This window comes from Ursus arctos, unplaced genomic scaffold (genome assembly GCF_023065955.2).
Source record: "Ursus arctos isolate Adak ecotype North America unplaced genomic scaffold, UrsArc2.0 scaffold_9, whole genome shotgun sequence".
Classification (NCBI taxonomy): domain Eukaryota; kingdom Metazoa; phylum Chordata; class Mammalia; order Carnivora; family Ursidae; genus Ursus; species Ursus arctos.
The window spans coordinates 7126059-7149140 of NW_026623111.1; the positions used below are offsets into that span (position 1 = coordinate 7126059).

At 47.5% G+C, this 23082-nt stretch overlaps 1 protein-coding gene across 1 annotated transcript in view; it reads right to left on the reverse strand.

The window, feature by feature from the left end:
* The window catches only part of CLNK (cytokine dependent hematopoietic cell linker), a 151833-nt gene that overhangs the window by 65547 nt on the left and 63204 nt on the right, over positions 1–23082 (reverse strand). Inside the window, exons 3-4 of the mRNA XM_026514413.4 lie at positions 11465–11536; positions 2031–2059 (exon numbers count right to left, since the gene is read on the reverse strand). Coding sequence (XP_026370198.2) covers positions 2031–2059; positions 11465–11536 — 101 coding nt within the window. The remainder of the gene's footprint in view (positions 1–2030; positions 2060–11464; positions 11537–23082) is intronic.

The window sequence follows — 23082 nt, forward strand, 5'->3', positions numbered from 1 at the left end:
GAAATTTCTTGTCCATTTAATTGAAATGTATATTTTTATCAGGGTTTTTATTTTGTACGTGCCTTAAGAGAGAAGGACCACTTTCTAAATAGGGCTATCTTCTTTAATTTCCTTCTTTAATCAGCAGAAGGAGAGAAACTCCTGAGTTTATTTTATGGAAAAACATGGCACTGTTCTCTATAAATCAGCCTCACAGAAGATACTGATATATTTTTTTTTTGGTTAGATTGTTATCTATCTATAGATTGTTTTATATATATATATATATAGATAGATAGATAGATAGATAGATAGATTGTTTTTAGCATACAAAAATATGTTACTGTAGAAAAATGATAAGATACAGATAAGCAAAAAAGAAGGGAATAAAAATTACTATAAAGTCGCCCATACCAAGACAACCACTAAAAATATTTGCTTGTAGTCTGATCACTCGCACACACACATGCATACATGGTATAGCCGGTGCAGGTCTGAGCGCACAGTGTGCTTGCCTGCTCTGTCACAGAATAGCAGACTATAATCCATCCATGTCAATAAAAGTGCTTCCATGTCATCTTTTTAATGGCTATATAATACCCTCTCCTACGGATGCCTCACCATACTTTCAATTAATCCCATGGCAAAAAATTGCAAACAACTTAAAACTATCTAGCAATGTTATAAATATCGTGGCAAACAGCCTGTCATATGAATCACGTGCACCCTTAATTATACCCATTCTGTTATATTTTAATAGATACTTGCCGTGGTTCGTAAACATGCATAGGCTGGGGTGGTGTGATTCGCTGTTAATATTTTTGGCAGAATCTAGATTCCAGGGTGTATGGGCAGGCCTGGGCAGCTTTATCTCAATCAGCTCTCTTGGGGTTTTGATTTGTTTTTATTTTTTTCCCCCTGCGCTGTCTCTTGAATGTTGTCAATGAAATGGAATACCCACCCGTGAGTTTTGCTCTATCTTCGTGAATGTGGAGAGCGGGTGAAGGGAGGGGGGGTGGGTCACGGGGCTCATGACTGGCCAGCCACTGCATCAGATTGGCAATTTCCTTTCCAGGCACCATCCCGTTTGGAAGTGTCTAGAGCACCCCTAGAGCTCTAAGGGCGTGGTGGGAAGGGATGAGAGGTAGCCAGCTGGTGGGTGGAGGGAGGTGTACTTGGGATCAAAGACTCCAGGACAGTTTGGAAGCATCTACCTTTGTTAGCAAATGCCTGGGAAGCTTCGTAACAGCATTTTCTGTAAGAGGGATCAGAGCTGGGTGCTTGTTTCTTATTTGTACTCATACTTGCTGTTCTGATTTTGCTTGTCTCCACGCTCACGGCTCCTTGGGACACGCTAAATGCTGGCTGCCAGCCCCAATAGGCACCCTTATGAACCTTGGAGTTTGTTTGCAGATTGTATCGCTTCCTATGATCTGTCCCTTCTTTGCACACTTCTTGTCTGTTTCTCACTTTATTCTGTCTCTTTGCAGCCCTCATTTGTGGCCACCAGCTTTCTAGGGACGTTCTATTGGACTTTCCCTGAAACGATAATGCTCCAAGATGTAGTACGTACTTTTACTCAAACTTTAACGGGACTCAGAACTAGGCTCTGAGAAGAGATGCAAGAGCAGCATAAAATGTGGTTTTTGATTGATTCATCTGCTCAACACATATTTTGGGGGGACTCCATTACGTAGAGTTTAGTTGAACGAGCCTTACCGAGCAGCCACAACACTGACATTTAGGCAGACTTTCCCCCATTTACGGATGAAGGAACTGGGGCCTGGAGGGATCTGTGCTTCATCCCAGGCTTCACAGATAAAAAGTGGGGAGCCAGGGCTCTCCGTCAGCCTGTCAGATTCCAAAGTTTGTGGAAGTCACAGGCCAGACTGCACCCCAGGAGCAACCAGAGGGAGAGACGGTCACTGGCTAATGCCAGTTTGCACAGGCCGATAGTTTTATCAAAGGAAGAGCAGAAGAGAACGGAAGGAAGAGGAACAGACCCATGCTGACATTCCCACCACTTAGGTGACTGAGGGCCCCTGGCTCACCTGGGGTATTGTTGATGCCAGGCCATGACCTAGGGCAGAAAAGAGAACCAAGGTCAGAGTCAGCGGCATGCGGGTCACACACCTTCCCCAGAGGCGTGGGCACGCGTCATAAGCATTTCTGAGATCGGCCTGTGGAATGACTTCCTCATGTTCGGACTGTTCTAGATCTAAAAGAAAATCTCATCTAGAGAATCCGGAAAATAGAAAAATGCACAGAGAAGACAATAACGCCGCCCCGGTAGTATTTTGGCAAACCTGCCTTACATACGTGCTTGTGTTTATCACGGGTGTGTGCATACATTTAAACATGCAGCTGCGTAAAACAGCACAGGAATGCACGGGCCGCTGACCTTGAAAGTGCACTAGGTATCCTGAGCTGTTATCCAAAGATGCGATATTTCTTGGCTGTGATTTTTAGGGGGACATTTAGGTTCTTGCTAGTTTTTGTTATTACGAATAAGGTTGCAGGCAGACCCATGCTTGCATTTTTCACTAATCCCCAAATATTTCCGTGGAGAGACTCCACCAAGCGCAGGGAAGGGGTCAGGCAATGGGGTCTTCCAAGCCCCTCGCTGTAGATCCCTCGGTTGGGTCAGTTTAGGTGTGATCCACAGAGGAGCTGGAAGCGACCGTCTCACTGCATCTCCCAACCCTTAAATCCATCCTTTAAAATGATTCTGCCTACTTGGCTCTGATCCCTTATTTTACCTGTCTTACTTCCCCGATGCCTAGTGAGATGGAATTATTATTATTATTTTCCAAGTGGTTCTAGGCCGCTTAGATTTTTTCTGTGGTGAGTTGTCTGTACGTGTGTTTGTGCATTTTCTAGTAGGGTCGTTGCCCAGCCACCACATTCATATTGGACAGGGTGCTTTTGGAAACACCTTTGATTAGATTTCGGGCAAAGATCTGAAAAGCTCTGGGGAGATGGTAGGCTCTGGAGGATCCTGCTTCTGTGAGCCAACTTGTTTGTGCCTTTAATAATCCTGGGCCTCACGCAGCACCTGTCCTCCGAGGCTCTCAAAGTACGTCACAGGAGCAATTAATTGACCATCGCAACACACGCCGGGTGTAAATATTTATGAGGCCTGGCTGGTGGCTGGGACATCGGGCACCGAATGGTTAAGCTGGGAGACGTGAGTAACCAGGAGACCACGGCCCTCGAGTCTGGCTTCCTGCTTACCCTCTGCCCTCTGCCATTTTAATACTCAGAGTGGCCCTGTTGGGTGGCTGCCACGGTCCCAAATTTACAGACGAGGACACACGAGGTTCAGAGAGCTCTTCAACTTGCCCAGTCCCACAGAGAGCGAGGGACCCCACACCAGCCTGTCGCATCCCCAAATCCTCGCTGCCGCCCCGGCCCTCGGCCTCGAGCAGTGGCGAGTCCGGAGGCAGTGTGCCGCTGCGGTCGCAGGGCCCTCGTGGTTAGCTCTTGGCATCCTTTCAAGCTGCCCGAGATTCTGCAGAAATTAACAGTAAATCAGCCAGGAAGGAGCAGATCATTTAGCTGGGGCCTGAGAGCTCTCTCTGGACACTGAACACATGGCCTCTTCCCTGATATCCTCGTCTTTGATTAAGGCCTCCAAGGGCTCCCCAGACCTGCCGCTTGTGACATGTGAAATGTAAATGATAGGTTTTCACGACTGTGAATGGCCAGCATGATGGGAGTGTGGTAAGCCAGGCCCTTGCCTGGAGGCAGCAAAGCCAGGGAAGGCAGCGTGTAAGCCCGAGCCCAGGGGTGAGAAGAGGGTGCCCCCTCTCCTCGGGGAGCCTAGCAAGAACTTTGGCTTTTAAGTTAGGAGTCTGTCCTTCTTCTGACCTTGGCTTCACCTGGTTTTTAGAATCAAACACCATTAATGCTAAAAAGCACATTGGAGGCAATGTCGTCCAATTTGTTGTTCCAAGTTTCGGACCCTTGAAGGCAGACCTGGGGTCTTCTGAAACCTATGAAGAGTGGAGCCTGTTCCTCCACTCCGGCGGGTGGGCTTTCCCCGCTTTGCAGGTGCAGCTCAAGTTTGGAAGAGGGAAGTGACTTGCCTGATGTGGCCCAGTAAGCAATCGGCGGAGCTGGGAATTGTCCCACTACCCTTTTATTTCCAAGCCTACAGCAACAACGTAGACCGCCCACTCTCTGTGCCTGGGAGCTTCCTCCCGATTGTCGAGGGTGTCTCGAAGTGGCTTTATCTGATCCACTCTGCCTCTCGGTGGGGTCCCAAAACGATGGAGCTCATTCATATGTCATATCCTCCGGGATTCTGCACCCCAGGGCTCTCTGTGCGTCAGTGCAAGCCAAATGAATTGGCAGAGGAAGCATCAGCAGAGCCGGGAGCAGCGTTGTTATTCCAGCTGAGCCCGGAAAGCGGAGAGGGAGAGGAGGGAGGCTGGAACCTGCCTCTGAGGGCCTGGGCAGGAGCGGCCCCGGAGGAGACCTGGACTCCACAGTTAGGTCTGGTTGGAGTGCGGACCAGCAGCTGACAAGCTACCTGAAAAGTTTCCTGCGTTAACGCTCTTTGCAGTCTGACAGCCCAGGGTGATGAGCAAAAGAGGCTGCTAGCAAACTTCATGAAGATCCGATGTGTTCTTTATGCTCGAGCAAGCCCCATGTGTTAGTGAGCAAGCTGCCTCTTGCCAGGGAATTACAAGGATGCTCCTTGGCTCCTTTGCATCCATGACATCCGTCATGCGAACGGGCCATGGCTGGCTGGCGCGATGGCTCGCCAGCCACCCCTCTGCTCTTCCCACCCCCTGCTCTTTCCATCTCTGGGCCTGCGGGCTGCAGGCCTTCCTCTGCATCTCTGGCTTGTGCAGACAGGTGTCCACGCTGTGGCGGGGGAGTTCACGGAATATGAAATGAATAAGGCTGACCTCCAAGGGTTTGTGGTTTTCAATGTTTAAGCCTTATTACATATAAAGATTTTTAATTTCTAAATTATTTTTAATTTTCAATACTTCTTAATAATTGAATAGGCTTAATAATTTTAAATCCTGAACGGGCACTAAATTAAACCCATCCCTCCTTTCCCCCCTTGCTGCCTGGGAAAACTGGATCTGATTGGGTAGGCGGGGCGCACTTGCGTCTTACTTATCCATGGGAACAAAGTTTGGATGGTGTGTTTTTCCTGTCCCATAGAGACAACATTGGGTCCTGTCTCCAGGGTCAAGCTCCTGGCGTGGAGACTAATTCCTCATCGCCCCCTGGAGTGTGACGTGTGTGGTCCTCTCTGGGTCTCCCCAGGCACCCACGGCTGGAGCAGAATGCAGAGCAAGCCCCTTGGGAGACGGTCAGGGTGATTTCACCTGCCAGCCCACTCCGTGTCCCAAACCTCCAAGATGAACTGGCTCGATGCCACGTCTCCCCTTAAGCACTGCCTCTGACGTTAAGGGAGTGCTGTAGACTTAAACTGTAATTTTTGTCAGACAGTTGATAAGAGTTGCTAAACTCATTTTTAATATAATCTTAGAGAGAAATGAAGGTGACTCTGAAATTCTGAATTCATTGGCTTCTTCCCTCTGTTTGGATGCCTGCGCCGTGCTGGTGAAGCGTGAGCCTTATAGAAATCATCTCAGCAAATCTCCTGGCAACTCTTGGTGGACAAGAATCTTTATCTCAACGTTAGGACTAATTACCATGAACTGGCCCTTTCATTGTGTGGCTGGGTTGGCTGTGGCCCACGTTAACCCCCAGGGGGAATTGGGGGTGCCACAGTTCACATGCAGCCGGTCTGTAGGTGGGGCACACGCTCTGCAGGTTGGCCTCGGGGAGCTGTGGGAGCTGAGGTCTCGAGAGGCACCGTGTGCTCATGGTCAGAGAGTGAGGAACCAGCAGAGGTGAGCTAGGTGGCTTGCGTTGGCCCTGGAGGCAGGTGGAACTGGGTAAGGCACTGGGAAAAGCATGCTCAGAGCCGCGTCTCCAAAAGGCCATGCGGGTGTGCACAGGATCTACTGGAGAGGGAAGGACTCGGGTATAACAGTCTCAGCCAGAGGGAGCGCCGGCCTTGACAGTGGGCGTTTTCCTAACTTCCTGCGTGGCCCTCAGAGCGCTCTGCTCATGCTGCGCTTCTCCAACGGAACTCACACGCCTGTAAGCAGAACAGAGTACAACTCGATTTCTCAAACTCCCTCCACCGGGCCTCCAGCTCCTAAAAGGGAGATCAGGCACCAAATACAGAACATGCCTGGAACATGGCTTGTACTCACAAATGTGTGGCCAAGTAAGCATGAGTGAGTGCATGGACGAGGGAATGCCTGCAGGGCACAGGTGCACAGGGAAGCAGAGATAAGAGGGGCATCCCAAGAGTAGAGCAGCTTAGAGATGCATGGCCAACCAAGTCTGGGTCTCTATGTGGACCCACCTGTCCCAGCAAGGCCTGGCAGAGTGCTACATGGGAGGAATCCGCTTTACGCATGTGCACGCGTCCCACATAAACCCCTCTGCAACAGGCTCATTTTCCTTACAGATGCGAGACTGGAGAACATCTCCCAACACCCACATTACTTTGAAGTAGATGAAACTCACACCAAGGTGGAATCAAGTCAATGCTCATATTTAATTAGTGAAAGAACGGACTCATTCTTTGTTAAAGGAATCCTTGATTAGTTTCAAGAATCCTCCTCTTCTCTTATTTTTTTTACAAAACAAAACACATTTGCGGGGTATGCAGCTCCCTGAAGAGATCCCAGGGAAAACTCCGGAAGTGTGAATGCTCACACCTCCCAGGACCCTCCGGGTTGGAAGCCCCGCCTGGCTGTGAGCCTCCCCGCCTCTGAGCACTGTGGTACTGCTTGCTCTCCTAACGCACTAGCAGAGTCGAAAGGCAGCGCGCAGTTACGAATATCTTATTTAAATCTCATTGTTAAACCTTGTGTTTTTTTCTTTCCTCAACTAGATTTTCAGTTCTCGGAGGACAGAACGCATGTCTTGTGAGCTCTGATCCCTTTCGTATGGGCTCTCCATGTCCCTGACCAACAACCGAAGGGTGAAAACAGCCGTATCTGGCATTTGGATGGGTTACACTGCAGAGGACCAGGGCAGCTGCAAGGGCTGAGCTGCGTACCCAGTTTAGCTCTGGCGCCCCTCCAGCGGTGGATGGCTCCCAAGTCCATGGCCTCCACCCTCTCCCCTGCCCTCCCTGACTAGTCCTGTCTTCTCTCTGCCTCCCTCCATCCTTTCCTTCTGGTAAATCTCCTTCCACAACCTAGTTAAGTATCTAGTATGTGCCAGGCACTGGGCCTCGTACAAGCCAACGGCCTCCTGGTGGATCCTTCCAGCCCTTCTTCCTCCCGTCCCTTCGGCAGTGCTTCCTGAGCTGGGGAGCCCGGGAAAGGGATGCGGTACCACACTATAGTCCACACACCCTCTAAGCACTTTGGGTCCTCTGTAAATCTCTCAGCCAGCCACACCTTTCTGAAAGATACTCCCCTTTCTGCCCAGTGAGGAGGGCCAGAGGGAGCAGTATTCTCATGGACCCCTCAGTGCCATGAATGCTCAGGGCCGCTGGGGGCGTGTAGGGTGAAACCAGAGAGGTCAAGAGCAACAAGCAGCAGGGGCTCCGACACCAGGTCTGTCTCCTGGGCGGAGGGCGGCCTGGTGGGAGGGTCCAGCAGGGGGCCTCCTAGCACAGGAAGGGCTGCTGCACCCGAGGGGTGAGGACTGGCTGGGCTGGGCCCTGAGGAACTACGGCTCCCAGGTTACCTTGTGACTCACCCCCCCCCCGCCCCCACCCTCTGGAATCAACTACTGCTTCAGGTATTCGTGGCAAAAGGGAACAAATGCATAGTCAACGAGGTGAGGATTGGGAGCGTGGGAGCGTGGGAGTGTGGGACGCGTGAGTGACGGTGTTAGCTGCTTTGCTGTTGTCAGGAAAGGGAAAAGAGATTCCACTGGCAGAGTGTGAAGGCATGGCTGAGAACCTCGTGGGCAAGCCCTGAGCCTCCCTGACCCTTCGTGCCGCTGGTGTCCCCCAGGGGTCTCCCAGGGGTCCCCCGGGGCCCGCGTCTGTTTCTATCACTGTACCTGGCACAGTGTCCTGTGATCTCTAATACCACTCTTTACTTTCCTCCGACCGTGGGCTGAGCATGTTGACGGCAAGGGCTGTGTCTTCATCTGAATTTCCCTGTCCCCAACGCACTGACCTCTGCCACCTTCCTCCTACCCTCTGGGCCCCTGTTTTGCATCTTCTTCCTTCCTCCCCATTTCCTGGAGGTAGTGTGTAGGGGCAGAGTAAGTGCCGGGCCCAGAGGCCTCCTATTCCAGCTCCGAACCTTGTGCTCTGAGTAACGATGCCAACGTGGAGGTTCTCGAGCTTGAATGGGCACCGGAATCACCGGGGAGAGGTGGCTTGTTTAAATACAGATGCCTGGCCTCCCACACCTGGGTTTCTTTTTTTTTTTTTTTTTTTAAAGATTATTTATTTATTTATTTGACAGAGATAGAGACAGCCAGCGAGAGAGGGAACACAAGCAGGGGGAGTGGGAGAGGAAGAAGCAGGCTCATAGCAGAAGAGCCTGATGTGGGGATCACGCCCTGAGCTGAAGGCAGACGCTTAACCACTGTGCCACCCAGGCGCCCCCCCACACCTGGGTTTCTGATTCCGGAGGTCAGGGCCTGAGAATCTGCATTTTTACGAAGTTCCCACATGGTGCTGATGGATGCTGGTCCCGGGGCCACGCTCCAGGACCTGCCGACGTGAGGCTCCTTCATCGCAGCGTCTTGCCACGAGCAGACTGGAGACTCACAGAAACAGAAAGCGAAATCCACATGACCACGCGACGCCGCAGAAAGCTGTGGTCACTTAGAACCCAGAAATGGACTCGACTTGAGGTTAGGCTCTGACTCCAAATCCAGCTGTCACCAGTGACTAGCTCCGTGACTGACCACAAATGGAACCTTTCTCAGACTCTCTTTTCTCCTCTACAAAATGGGAATTAGAATAACTACTTAAGAGCAGTAATGTGAGGATTCAATGCCAAAATTCCTTTCGTGGTGGCTGGTGGGTGTCAGGCACTTAACTACGGATTTGAGTTTGGACTCGATCAGAAAACATCTATCACTATGTTTCCGTTTTCTGCACACGTGGGGACGCGGCACAGGATAGGAGTGGATATTGGGGATTCAGGCCGAGGAAGTCCATGGGGAGCTCTAGGATGCGTTCATATCAGTACTGTGGACGGGTCGTGGGTAGTGGCTGTGGATTGTGGCCCCGTGTTTTTCCTGGATCATCCCCTGGACCGCATCAGCTGGGTGGGGCCCCAGCACGCCGCCTCTGCGTGCGCGTGGTCTGTGGCCTGGAGGCGCATGCGTGTTTGTGTATGTGTGTGTGGGGGGGTGGGGAGCCTGGGGGACAGCCCTCTGCACCTGTCGCGGGAGCTGACCCCTCACCTAACTAAGAGCTGGCAGTATCTAGGGTAGCTGCGTGGAGTGCCAGGGCTGTTTTAGATACCAGTAACGATATGGAAACGTCCACGGTTTACCATAGCACACCCAGCTCCTCCGCCTTGGGGAAGTTACTGATCTCTGCGTGCCTTCTTGTCTCCTATAAAAGGGAGATTGATAAGACTGGGATTGTGGGGATCTAGGGAGACTGCAAACAGTGCCCAGCACATGGTCACATGATGGTCACATGACCATTCAGTGACCATCAGCCACTGCTATTTATTGAGAACCTAGTGTGTTCCAGGCGTGCTACGGGGGTCACCCATTTATTTCCTACACGCAGACACTGCATTACCTACAGGGGCCCGTGGGGGACAGGCAGCCTATCATTCGCTTTCAAATACCATTTCTAAAGTATCTGAGGCGCTGAGATGGGACATGGGCTTGTCAGAGTGAGGTCACTCCGTGAGTGCCTGGGTCGGGTGACACGGAGACCCGGAGCCCCCAGGCTGGTTCTGTGCGCAGCCCCGCCTGCCCGCAGCACCCTCTTTCCCTCCTGGCCTCCAAATGCTGATAATTGTAATTTGTATGGAGAATGAATTCATCGGTTTAATAGTTCTCGAAGTTAGACAGTAGAACCAAATATGTAGTTTGCAGGCATTTTGATTTGATTTATATATCTCAAATACTAATTTATACTCATATAATACTTTCATTATAAAATACGCAGTGGTGTAGAGATTTGTATGCATATGGGATTTTTTTTTTTAAATTTGGGTTTATAAATGGTTTGGAACAGGTTGCAGAAACATCGTCTGTTGCTCTTTTTAATATATCTTGAGCATGCTATGACACATCCTGAAATAATTTGCTGCGGAAAAAAGCACTGCTCTTTCTCTCTCTCTCTATCTCTCTCAAATGTAGCTGTAAATATTACTTTGATGTATGTGATTGCTGCAACCATCTTTATTTGAAGGAAGGTTTCTAACCCTTCCAGCTCCCATCTCTTGCTATTGTCAAGAAATAAGAAAAACTGACTTAAAATGCATTATTCAAATGTATTTAATGTAAACATTGAACAAGTCTGAGAACAGCCACAAATATTCCTTTGCTTAATGTGGTTTTGACAATATTTCAAATTTTCTGTTTTGCAGGCATTCATTTGCTCTTCTTAGGGAAAATAATTCTTCAAGTAAATCTTAGGGTGCGAAGAACGCTCCAGTGCCTGGCACGTAGTAGGAACTGAACGGGCGTTCGGCGGCTGACCTGAGTTGAAGTGTGCTGGGATGCAAGGCGTGATATAACACGCTGGGACCCCCTTGCCAGCCTCTGCGCAGAGAGACTGCTCTGGCAGGGCTCGGTGAGGGAGCTCTGGCTGGGCGCAGGGAGACCTACAGCCCGCTCTGGGCATCAGGGTGTTGCCCAGGGTCTGGCTGCTGGGCGGTGACAGAGCTGGATTGGGCTTCAGGGTTGGAATCTTGGCCTTTCACCAAGTTAGCCCCCATTCTGAGCTTTTAGACTTGGCTCTTAGCCCCTTGGCAGTAGGACTTTGTCTTTCATCTCTGCATATTCCCTGGCCTATGTGAGCCCGAATGCCATGACTGCTTAATAAATGTTTGCTCAGCTGAAGGACAAAGAGAAGAAACCACATAGACACACGGCTCCCTCTATTCTTCTTGCTCGTGAGACCTGGTGGTGGGCTTGTGGCCCGATGCATCTATGATCCATCATTTCAGTCGTTCACCAGCTGAGAATGGAAGTTTCCGTCTCAGTGGCTGTCTCTTTGGCTGTTCGGCCCCCTGGTGGGTGGTGGAGTTAGCCCTCCTTGGAAATGCTGTGGATGTCTTGGGGCTTCTCAACCTTTCCCTGCATCACACACACGCCGGCACTCCAACCTACACGAGTTTCTTTTCTTCTGAACCTTGGTCTCCATGTGACCTCTAAGGCCACTGGCAGCAATAAAATTCTATCACCTTAACCTCGTGTGGGTGTGGTGGTCAGCTTATTTGCCACAGACTCTAAATTTTCACTCCTCTATTAATAAACAAATAAATATTCTGACCTATTTTTCGGCAGACAGAGGTTCTGGAATTTCAAATCGCTGGATCCTTCTTTTGTTGTCCTTCTGTTGCCCCTGGGATGAAAGAAAATAGATTAGTCAGGAAATAGCAAGAAGCTGGGGAAAAAAAATTAATTAAGTGCATTCATTCATAGAAACAATCACCCAGTCAGATTTAAGTAATGAACATCTCACACGTAATTCCAAATCTCTCTTTGCATTTCCATTGGGGTTAAAAAAAAAATCTGTGTTTAAAGTAATTTAATTACTTTAAAAAAATATTTTTTTAATGTAAGAGCTTTATCAAGGGGTGGTAGTGTGGGGTGAAGAAGCACCCCAGTCAGGATGCAAACGTGGGCTGCTGCCCCATGTCAGAGGCTCACCGTGGCACCCTCCCTGAGCCGCGTCTCTGTGACATTGCTCTGTAAAATGAAGAGCATCATACTTTCACCTGTGCTTGATGGGAGGTGCCTGTGGGCCAGAGAATGTTCTAGATGCTTCCTGCGTTAGTCGAATTTGACCCCACGCTAGCACACAGGATCCAGGGTAGGAAGGAAGATTACTTAGCAATAGCAATTCAGATTCAAATAATATTTATTGGAATTCTATAATTTAGGTACTTTGCTATAGGATTTACTGTGAAAAGATTAAATTATTTTAAATTGAGTTAATTTGTTCACACTCACTATCTTCAACCATCACTATTATGCATCCCTCGTTCACTCAATTAGCCACATTTAATATGCTTCCATTTCTTTTGTAGGTATTTCGTGAGCTTCAGCAGACATTTCTCGGTAACACTTTTCCTCCGCAAATGCTCGGGGACAGCTACCTCCTTAGCTGGGCTGACCTCCTTGTCCTCCCGGTTCCCTCCACGTGGAGCAAACTTGCTGCTTCTTGGTCCTTGGACTCTCTCCACCCACCCCAGGCCTCTTTCAGATTCTGTTTATCGTCTCCCGTCTCGCTCCTGCTTCTGAGCTCAGCACAGGTGCTGGTCCTCAGAGAAACCTTCCCCGCCCTCTGAGACTGGCTCCTTCACAGCACCTATCCGAGCTGTAATTTTCCTTTGGTCGTAACTTGCAGCTTGTGATCATGTCTGCGAAGCTGGCTAGAGGCTAGCTCAAGGTTAGCTCAAGGTTAGCTCAACGACCACGCCCCCAGGGCGGAGATGCGCGGGGCGGTGCTTGTGCGGGGCAGCGGTCAGCGCCTGGCCCGCAGCAGGCCCTCAGCGGACCCGCCCGTGCACGCAGGGGTCGAGGACTCCGGGACATGCCTATGGGTGACTGGAGACTGTCATCTAGGATTCTGCGTGCAGCCTACAGTGTGAGGGGGATAAATAAAGTTTAGTGAGGGGACCCTGGGTGGCTCAGTCCTTTAAGCCTCCAGGCTCAGGTCATGATCTCAGAGTCGTGAGACTGGGTCCTGCGTTGGGCTCCACACTGGGTGCAGAGCCTGCTTAAGATTCTCTGTCTCCCCCTCTACTTCTCTCTCCCTCTTCCTTTGCCCCTCCCCCTGCATGTGCGCGCTGTCTCTCTCAAATAAATAAATGTTAAAAAAAATTTTTTTAATATTTTTTATTATATTATGTTTAAAAAAAATTGAGTGTGGGGTGCCTGGGTGGCTCAGTTGGTTAAGCATCCAGCTCTTGGTTTTGGCTCAGGTCATGATCTCAGGGTCCTGGGATCCAGCCCCACACTGGGTTTCCTGCTCAGCAGGGAGTCTGTTTTAAGGATGCTCTCCCTCTGTCCCTTCCCCTGCTCACACTTTCTCTGTCAAATAAATAAATAAATCTTAAAAAATTAAAATAAATTAAAAAAAATTTAGGGAGTCGTTCGGATATAGTTCGTCATTGTATAAATCAGCACAAAGAAAGATGAGGTGTTATTTTGTTATTTTTCATTTTATTTTTTTCATCATTTCATGATTTCAAAAATTAATTATTGCATTATATCATATATTTCATTGTTTTCTATTTATCTGGGTAAAGCTTGATTCATGCCTGCACCAGCACCCCGACTTTAAGTGCTCGACGTGGGCATCTCTTTCCTGCACCTTTGCGCCCCGTTATCCTCCAGCAGACACAGGCCCTTTCCCAGTGAGTGGCTGTGTTGCTCATACGGTTTCCAAACCAGCAGCCTGGGCACTAAGCTTGAGTCTTCTCTTTCCCGCCCCCATCACCAACATCTCCATGCTCTGTTAGCAGATCTCCAGATGTCTCCTCTCCTGCCCCTTCTCCCTTGCTCTATTCCGTCTTTGTTCTGCTCTCCTTATCTCGGGTCTAACCCCCAGCGTCAACCCCTTTCCTGCTTTCCTGGTGTCCCGGCTCCAATCCACCCATTGAAATGCAGCAGGAATGGCCTTTCTAATTAGCAGGATATTATCAAGTCACCTGCCTGCTTGAAAATCCACACCACTTTCCCTTTCTGGGGGACAAAATCCAGACTCAATCCCATGATAGCCGGGATGCTTGCCTCAGTGGGCTTGAACACCATTTCTGTGGTCTGTGTCTCGGTTCCCTCCCATCCCGACCCCCTGCCAGGGCCCCACACTGTCCTCTCTGGGCCCTACCTTTGCATGCTCCCACATCACTGATTAGATTTTTCTTTGGCCTCCTCTCTATCTGCCAAAAACCTTTCCATTCTTCAGAGTCTAGTTCCAGTTGTAGTTTCCCATGAGTTCTGTGCTGCTTACTCTTTAGGACTTTTGATATATCTCTGTTTTACTGTTTGCTCATTTGTTCCTGGATCCGTTCATTCATTCACTCAAGGAACAGAGATCAGACCTACTCTGTACCAGGCTGAATGTCACGCAGTGGGATGCAGTTGTTAAAGAAGACGGTTGGAGTCTGCCTCGCGAATCTTACTGTTTTGGGGGAGATGGGCCATAAACAAGTAAACAAACGATCTTTTCTTTTTTTTTCTTAATCATAGTGCCTTGTATGTGCCTGTTCATGCATTCCCCTGGGCTAGCAGCTGACAGTACAGCCATATCCTGGGAATTGTTTCTCTCCCAGCACCCTGGCTACCCAACCCCAGGAATGTTTGTAAGATACAGAATAGATGCGTTAATGAAGAATCGACAAATGGCCTGCCCATTTGGGCTCATCCACAGAAGTGAGCTGTGCCCTTCATGGGCCAAACACTGTGGGTCTCTGCGCTACCAGGGAAATCCTGACCTGTCCTCACACAGAGAAGGAGGCCCTAGGTTTCATTCTCTCATGTCAGAGCATTTGTGTGCTCTGACAGCCCATGTAACGTTCGCCTACATGGCTTTAACTAGTCCCATTGTAGGAGAATGGGAAAGATTCTGAGAATTTCCTCAACTTCTTTCTAGATACCTTAAGAACCCAATATCCTGGAAGCTACCTTTACTTTTCTAGATAATTTGCTTTTGAATTTTTAACTTTAAGAAGAAAGTTGAATTCAAAGTCTTTTTCTATTTGATGTTGACAGCAGCTCTCAGCAGTAGATGGGCAGGTCTCCTTCTCAGCTCCAAGATTCAGAGGAGGACACAGGGGGCCTGCGAGCAGAGGGGGTTTGGCTAGCGTGACCAGGCTGGTTGCAGGCCAGGGCTCTGACACCTGGCCAGGTGCCTGTCAGATGTGCCTTAGGGAACCAGGAGCCAGTGACCGCCAGAAGCTCAGGGCCAGACCCCTCTGAAAACCACTGGGGAACAGAGAGAAAATGGGCCAGAGGAGGAGCTCCTCCTCCTACAACAGATTATGTAAGGAATGTATTAATGAGGTTGGCAAATAAATAGCCATTTTCCTGGATAGTAAGTAGTTAGAGTCTATTTGCTTTGGAAATACATGGAAAGAGCAGAGATTAGAAATCAAAGTGGTTCCCTCCCCATTTCCTACTCCCTCCCAGTTATTTGGCTTTGGATTTGTTTGCTAATCTCAAGGAAAAACCGAAATGTCCAGCTCCCCAGTTTTACCCCCTACCAGGTTTCTCTATTTTAAATCATTCTTTAGGGTTCCAGTTTTTAGAGACACATTTTTTTAAATGTACAATGTTGAAAGAATCATAAAGTTTCAGTCTGTCACAGAAAATGTGATTAAGAATGTTAATCATCATGGGTCAAGATTATTTGCTTTGCATTAAATTGAGATCTGACCTTGGAAGGGCCAGCGTTCCCAAGTTGGCCATTGCCTCTGTGAGCCTGGGGGTCGCAGTTCTGTTTACTACAGCTGTGTAAGTAGATACGCATCATTTTACAAGGCCTCAAACGTTTGGGACCAGCTGCCCTTCCGGTGGGCCACTCAGCCTGTCCCACCCGTGTCATAAAGTGAACCACATCAGCATTTTTAAACTGCTGCTCTATTCCTCGTCATTGATCCTACTCAAGTGCCCACCAGGGAAGCAACACGAATTAATTTATTGCTCAGACAACTCAGCACATCCTGGAAAAGTGAGAAGTGCCACTGGCTTGTGGGGAAACTGAGGCACAGAGAGCCAGGAGGTGAGCCAGTGAATTGTTCTTCCAAACATCTCACATCCTGCTGAAAAAGAGCAAGAACACATCACCCCGCACCATCTAGCCTCTCTTCTTTTTTTTTTTTATTTTATAATAATTTTGTGATATGTTATGTTAGTCACCATACAGTATATCCTTAGTTTTTGATGTAGTGCTCCATGATTCATTATTTCCGTACAACACCCAGTGCACCATGCAATACGTGCCCTCCTTACTACCCATCACTGGCCTACCCAGTCAGCCTCTCTTCTTGATTATCCTCCCGGCACTTGAGGTTCAATACTTTCTGGCCATCTTTGATTTTCTTCTCTTCTACAGCTCCCTCCTGCATGGTCAGTTAACAAAACCCATCTGGTATCCTTTTGCACCCCTCCTTTTGTTTTCTTGCTCCCTCCTTTTTTATCTATATCTACCTTCTGTTATTCCCATTGCTTTCTGGGTAGGCCTAATCTACCCAATAGTTTAGAATTGGAGGACTAGTTCCGTGGTGGGATCAATAGATACCTGCCGTGGTGGGTTGAGGGGTGTCTACCAGGAGATATATGTGGGAATGTGACTATGAATGTGACTACATTTGGAAAAAGGTTCTTTGAGAATGTAATCCTGCTAAGGGTCTTGAGATGGGATCGTCCTGGGTAAAGGCGGGCCCTAAAACCAATGACAAGTCCTTTTGAGAAGAGAGAAGAGAACATGGAGGAAGGCTGTGTAAAGACCCACATGAAGATGGAGGCAGAGACTGGAGCCATATGGCCATGGAGACACCCAAGGCTGGAGGAGGTGAGGAAGTAGTCTCTTCCAGAGTTTTCAGAGGGAGCACAGCCAAGCTGACACCTTGATTTTAGACTTTTGAGCTCCAGAACTGTGGGAGAATAAGTTTATGTTGTTTTAAGCCACCTGTTTATGGTAATTTGTGACGGCAGCCCTAGGAAACTAAACAGGAACATTAACTTGTCCCAAGGTCAGAAAATAAAGTAGACCCAAATCCAGATCAAGGCAAAACAATAGGTGCAATGATCAAACAAACAAATAACAACAATGAAAAAAACATATATGATCTAGAAGGAAAAAGAAGGAAGAAACTGGTTAAATCTTTAAGTGAGGAGGTAGTCGGGGGCAGCCTCCCCAAAGTGATGAGCGAGGACCTATAGGTCCAGACAGATGACAGCGTGAGCTTGGAGGTGGAGAGGAAGGTGGGACAACCTAATTTGAGAGTTAAAGACACCTGCGCAATCTTTCCTGGTCATTCCTCTCAAATTTTTCACCTTCTCCTGTACTCCCAGCTACACCAATATGGCGGGTGCAGTTTGACTGACCCAGAAAAAGCACCACCATTTTTTCTGCTGTGAAACTACACTTCTCTTCATGAGCTTTCAGATCAAGTGCAGCTTTTTCAGGAGCTTCCCATTCTATACATTCACAAGGATCTCGCAGACTCCTGAGAGATCACACAAATTGTTCTTAAGTCATAATTCTCCTTCAATGACTTGTGCAGCTGGATTGTTGACTCCAAGATCATGAGTGGTAATAATGGATAACATTATATAATGATGATAATGACAACTCAAAACTTACATGGGATTTACAGCTTACTGGCTATTGTTTGGCATTTCACACATATTAATCCATGGAATCCTCGCAGCACCCTGTGAGACCAGTCCCACTCTATCCCCAGCTCTATTGGATTTCTTCATCTTGTGTTTAACTCATACTCTATCTCCTCAGGAATTGATGCATGTTGGGATTCTGAGGACATAGGCCCTGAAATGGAATCATGCAAGAAGTGCATTAGGGTGACCTCCTGGGATCAGCCCCCAAGGAAGGAAAGAAAAGGAGCGGATTGACAGGGGGAGGATGTGGGCTGTGCTCTGAGGCTGTCATGATGGCCCTTCACCATTGTCCCGAGCTGTGGTAGGAGGGCTGGGCTTTTGTGCCCCTGGTGGACCAGTCAGTGGATGTGAGCTGTCCCAGGTAAGGCAAATCCAACCAAGGCAATTCCCAAAGAAGGTTGAGGGGGACCTAGGTGGAAACTCACAAAGTCTAGTACAAAATCACACTGGATTCTGACTCTTTAGTGAGTCTGAGTTCTCAAGGTCAAAATGGGCCTTGGCTTTATTTTTCAGTAGGAGAGAAAGGAAACTGGAAGGAAGTCTAGGGCCAAAGCAAAATTATTCCAAGGGCAGTTGTCCCCTGGGAAGGAGACTATCAGGTCAGAGAGGTGCCAGTATCCACAAAGGTAATGTGGTGTGGACACAGAGTTAAGAGTACACACCTGGGGAGGGGGAGCACCTGGGTGGCTCAGTCAGTTAAGTGTCCAACTCTTGATTTCAGGGTCATGATCTTAGGGGTTGTGGGATCAAGCTCTGTGTTGGGCTCCATGCTTGGCTGGGAGTCTGCTTGAGGATTCTCTCTCTCCCTCTACCCTCCCCCTAAAATAAATAAATAACTCTTAAAAAAAAAAAAGAGCACACATTTGTACTTGATCTGGATTTGAATCCAGTTCTGCTAGCTGACTGAGTCACTGATTTATCTCATCATCCCCATTTTACACACAAGGAAGGGCAGAGTTATAGTGCCTCCCTCACCTATTTTTTTAAAATAATTTTTTATTATGTTATGTTAGTCACCATACAGTATATCCTTAGTTTTTGATGTAGTGCTCCATGATTCATTATTTGCGTATAACACCCAGCGCACCATGCAATATGTGCCCTCCTTAATACCCATCACCGGCCTATCCCCATCACCACCCCCCTCCCCTCTGAAGCCCTCAGTTTGTTTCCCAGAGTCCATAGTCTCTCATGGTTCATTCCCCCTTCTGTTTACCCCCCCCTTCATTCTTCCCTTCGTTCTCCTACCGATCTTCCTGCTATTTCTTATGTTCCATAAATGAGTGAAACCATATTATAATTGTCTTTCTCTGCTTGACTTATTTCACTTAGCATAATCTCCTCCAGTCCCGTCGATGTTGCTGCAAATGTTGGGTAATCTTAACTCTGTGTCCACACCACATTACCTTTGTGGATACTGGCACCTCTCTGACCTGACAGTTGGGTTCTTTCTGATGGCTGAGTAATATTCCATTGTATATATGGACCACATCTTCTTAATCCAGGGCATCCAGGGCATCTCGGCATCTCGGCTCCTTCCACAATTTAGCTATTGTGGACAATGCTGCTATGAACATGGTACCTCCCTCACCTATTAACTGCACATTAGTGGTCATTTTTCTTATCTAGGACCTGATTCTCACTCAGGATGACCAAAGATTACCAGAGGTGAACAACCAGTAACATTGAGAAGGGCAGTTGATAATTAAAATATTTTACCCAGGTCAAAAGGGTGGGTTACTTGATTAGAGAGATACAAAGTCCTGACATTAAATATTACCTGATTTGTTTGTTTGACTGTAGGTTGTTTCTTTTTTGTTTTCTGATTTTTCTTTTGAGAACAACTGGCATGTGATCATTATTTCATATGGCTGAGATACCAACATAGAACTCTCCTTCACTTCGGAAGAGTGAGAAGCATCAGCTAGAAAAAGTGGAGACCTACTGCTGATAGGGACTTTACACGAAGTAAAATTAAGCTGTTCAATCACTTCGATCCTTTTCCATCCATTTGCTGTGGCTGCTTGGGGGTACTGGGTGGTCATCCATGAGGATCCGATCCAACCTAAATGCTGCTTCCTTGGCAGTGAGTTAATTGCCCAATATTTTCCCCGGTAAATAGAACATTGGATTCCAACATGTCCTTTTTTTTTTTTTTTTAAGCAGGAAATTCAACTTCATTATCTAATCCAATACTTCATAGCCGTTAGAGGTTATGTCATTAGCCTTAACTCTAGAATTTTCTTACTGTGTCTGGTGAATGGCTTTGAATGCTCCAGTGAAGTTCTACAGAGCATATAGTTTAAGAGCAGATCATATCTGTCCATGTGATATGATCTCTTTGGCTAAGTCAGTTTCTGCCACTCCACCTCCAAGTATAAGACATTTGTTCCTCTTGAGGACTTTGAAAATATTGACACCATAACACCATAATATTGCTTTCCCTATGTTGTCATCAGGTTGGCTGTAGAGCCCTGGAACACTTCTGTAGAAATAACATTATGTTGTTTTTTTTCTCAGCCTCTAAGAGATGAACACCATACAATGGCACGGGTCTTCAATGACTGGAGGAGTCGATCTAGAAAGGGTGGTGACACCAGCTGTTTTATAGGGCCTCCTGGGATCCCAGTTTGAGTCCAGCCCAACCAACATGACCTCATATTCATTTGCACAGTCTTTCAAGAGCCATGGACTCCACCATGCTATGTGTTACTCCTACTTTGTACCAGCATCACCATGAACTTTAATTCGGGCATCCATGAGATTTCCTTCTCTTTTACACAATCCGTGAGAATTTCTACTTCCTTATAAAATCCACGGGATTTTTTTTCTTCCTTATAAGTCCACGGGATTGTTTTCTCTCCTATACAATTTATCAATTCTTCTATGATTATCAGTTCTGTTCCCTTAGTTCCTGTTGTCATGCCCTCAGAAGGATAAGAATGCACCTGCTATTTTAGCGTCTTTAGAGATGTTACGTCACCTTTGGTTTCCATCCTTAAAAATGCGCCATACTGCGTTAGTTATCTATTGTTATGTATCAATACTATCACAAACTTAGCAGTTTAATCAACACATGTTTATTATTTCACAGTTTTTGTGGATCAGGAACATAGGCATGGCTTTGCTGGTCCTTTGTTTTAGGGTCTTTTTGTGGCTTCAAAGTATCAGCCAGTGTTGGAAAACTCCATTGCTCCTAAGTACATGTGATTGTTGGCGGGAGTCAGTTCTTGACGCCTGCTGGGCTGGGGGCTCAGGTCCTTGGTGTTTGTTGTCTAGAGGCTGCCCTCAGTTCGTTGCCATGTGGACCTCCCTAACATGCCACTTGCCTCATCAAAGCATGCCGATCAAGAAGACAGGAGGAAGTTGCAATCTTAGGTAACATAATCACAGAAATGACAACCAATTTTTTTGAACCACAGGCCTTGTTCGCACTTCAGAGGAGGGGATTACACAGGGAGGAACATGAGTGCCAGGAGCTAGATAATCGGGGGAGGGTGCATTTTAGTATCTGTCTGCCACACGTATTGTCTACTCAATGTGGAACCATGACTACAGATGACACTTTTGTAACGTCTAGAAGGGTTTTTTGCAAACCTAAAACCCAAATCAGCTCAAATCTTTCTGCAGCCTATTTTATAACTTTCTATGACCTCTGAAAATGTCAGGCCAATTTTTGAAGGTTTTTCAGCTAATTACAGAAAGCTTCAGCCAAGACCAGAATAAACTGGTTCTCCAACTCTTTTGCGCCGGAGAGGCCATCGCAATAGTTTTTTGTAGCGGGATGCGGTGTTTCTAACTCCCTTAAAATAGATACCGCATCAGTTGTCACAACTTTTCCAAGTGAGCAATGCCCGTTTTGTTTCCTCCACTTGGTCCCTAAGCTGTGTGGGTGGTATGGGCAAGCTTCCTTCAAGTGGTGTGTTCCCGTACACGGTGTTTTCCTAAACCCAGGAGATGCTCTCCCTGAGCATCTGGAAAAGCTCAGTTCTCGGGAGCTTGTGCCATAACCTAGATGGTGGATATCATTTTGTGCTTCACTGCTGAACCCAGAAAAGCCGAAGGGCACGCACAACTTTTTTACCGCACTTTTTTTTTTTTTTAATTTTGAGCTTGAATATATTTACATAGGGCCTATACCCTCAAGCTCATGAAGCCCACCGTTCATCCCGACTACCTTACACTGTCCTACATGCTGACTGGCCCCCGAGGATTTGAGCTGGTGACCCTTTCCAGAGGAATTTGAGAGGGAAGTCCACTCAGTAATGAGTTGACTATAAAGAGATGTTTTAATTGCTATCCCTCACATACTCACACCTTTATAATGGTTAATTTTATGTGTCAGCTTGGCTAGGCTCTGATGCCCAGTTGTCTGGTCAAACAATAGATGTTGTTGAGAAGGTATTTCTCAGATGTGATTAACATTTCTTCCTTCCTTCCTTCCTTCCTTTCTTTCTTTCTTTCTTTCTTTCTTTCTTTCTTTCTTTCTTTCTTTCTGAGAGATAGGCAGAGAGAGAGAGAGTATGTGCACTACTGGGGGAGGGAGGGGCTGAGGGAGAGGGAAAGAGAGAATCTTAAGCAGGCCCCATGCTCAGTGTGGAGCCTGACATGGGCTGGATCTCACAACCCTGAGATCATGACCTGAGCTGAAACCAAGAGCTGGGATGCTTAACCAACTGAGCCACCCAGGTATCCCAGATGTGATTAACATTTAAGTCAGTGGACTTTGAGTAAAGCAGATGAGCTTCCATAATGTGGGTGGGCCTCACAAATCGGTTAAAGGCCTTAAGAGCCAAGACTGAGGTTTTCTGAAGAAGAGGGAATTCTGACTCAAGATGGCAACATGGAAATCCTGCCTGAGTTTCCAGCCTCTGCCCTGCAGAATTTGGATCCACGATTGCAATACAACTCTTATATGAGTTTCCAGCCTGCTGGCCTGCCGTATAGATTTCAGACTTGCTAGCTCCCACAATTGTATGGGCCAAGTTCTTAAAATAAATCTCTCTCTGTATATATGTATGTATTCTTTTGGTTCTGTTCCCTGGAGAACCCTGACTAATATACTTCTTAAACATTTAGTCATTGGGAACTGTCTCTCAACACACAGGGAAGAAAGACTATGTAATTAACAGGTAGTAGGTGTGTAACATGTGCCAGATACTGCTGTAGGTGATCTAATTTAATCCTCACAACAGACCTTCATATTAGATGAGGGCAATTCATGTTGTCCTCATTTTACAGATGATGAGACCAAGACGCAGGGCTCCAGTCAATGGGGTTCCATAGTTAGACAAATCTTGATGTAAAACCTGTTCCTTCACTGAATGGACTCCACGTGAAATAGACTCCACTGTATGCCACAGCAAGAGTCTGATGAACAGGGGAAAGATATGCACACAGGAGACTTTTTGTCCTGAAGGATCCTTCTAGGGCTCAGCAAGGTTTTGAGCTGGTTTCTGCTGAAGAGAGCTAGGGGCAGGGCCATGGGAGAAGTTCCTGTCTGGTTGCCATGGCCCCACCGTGGGATGTTCTCTTTCC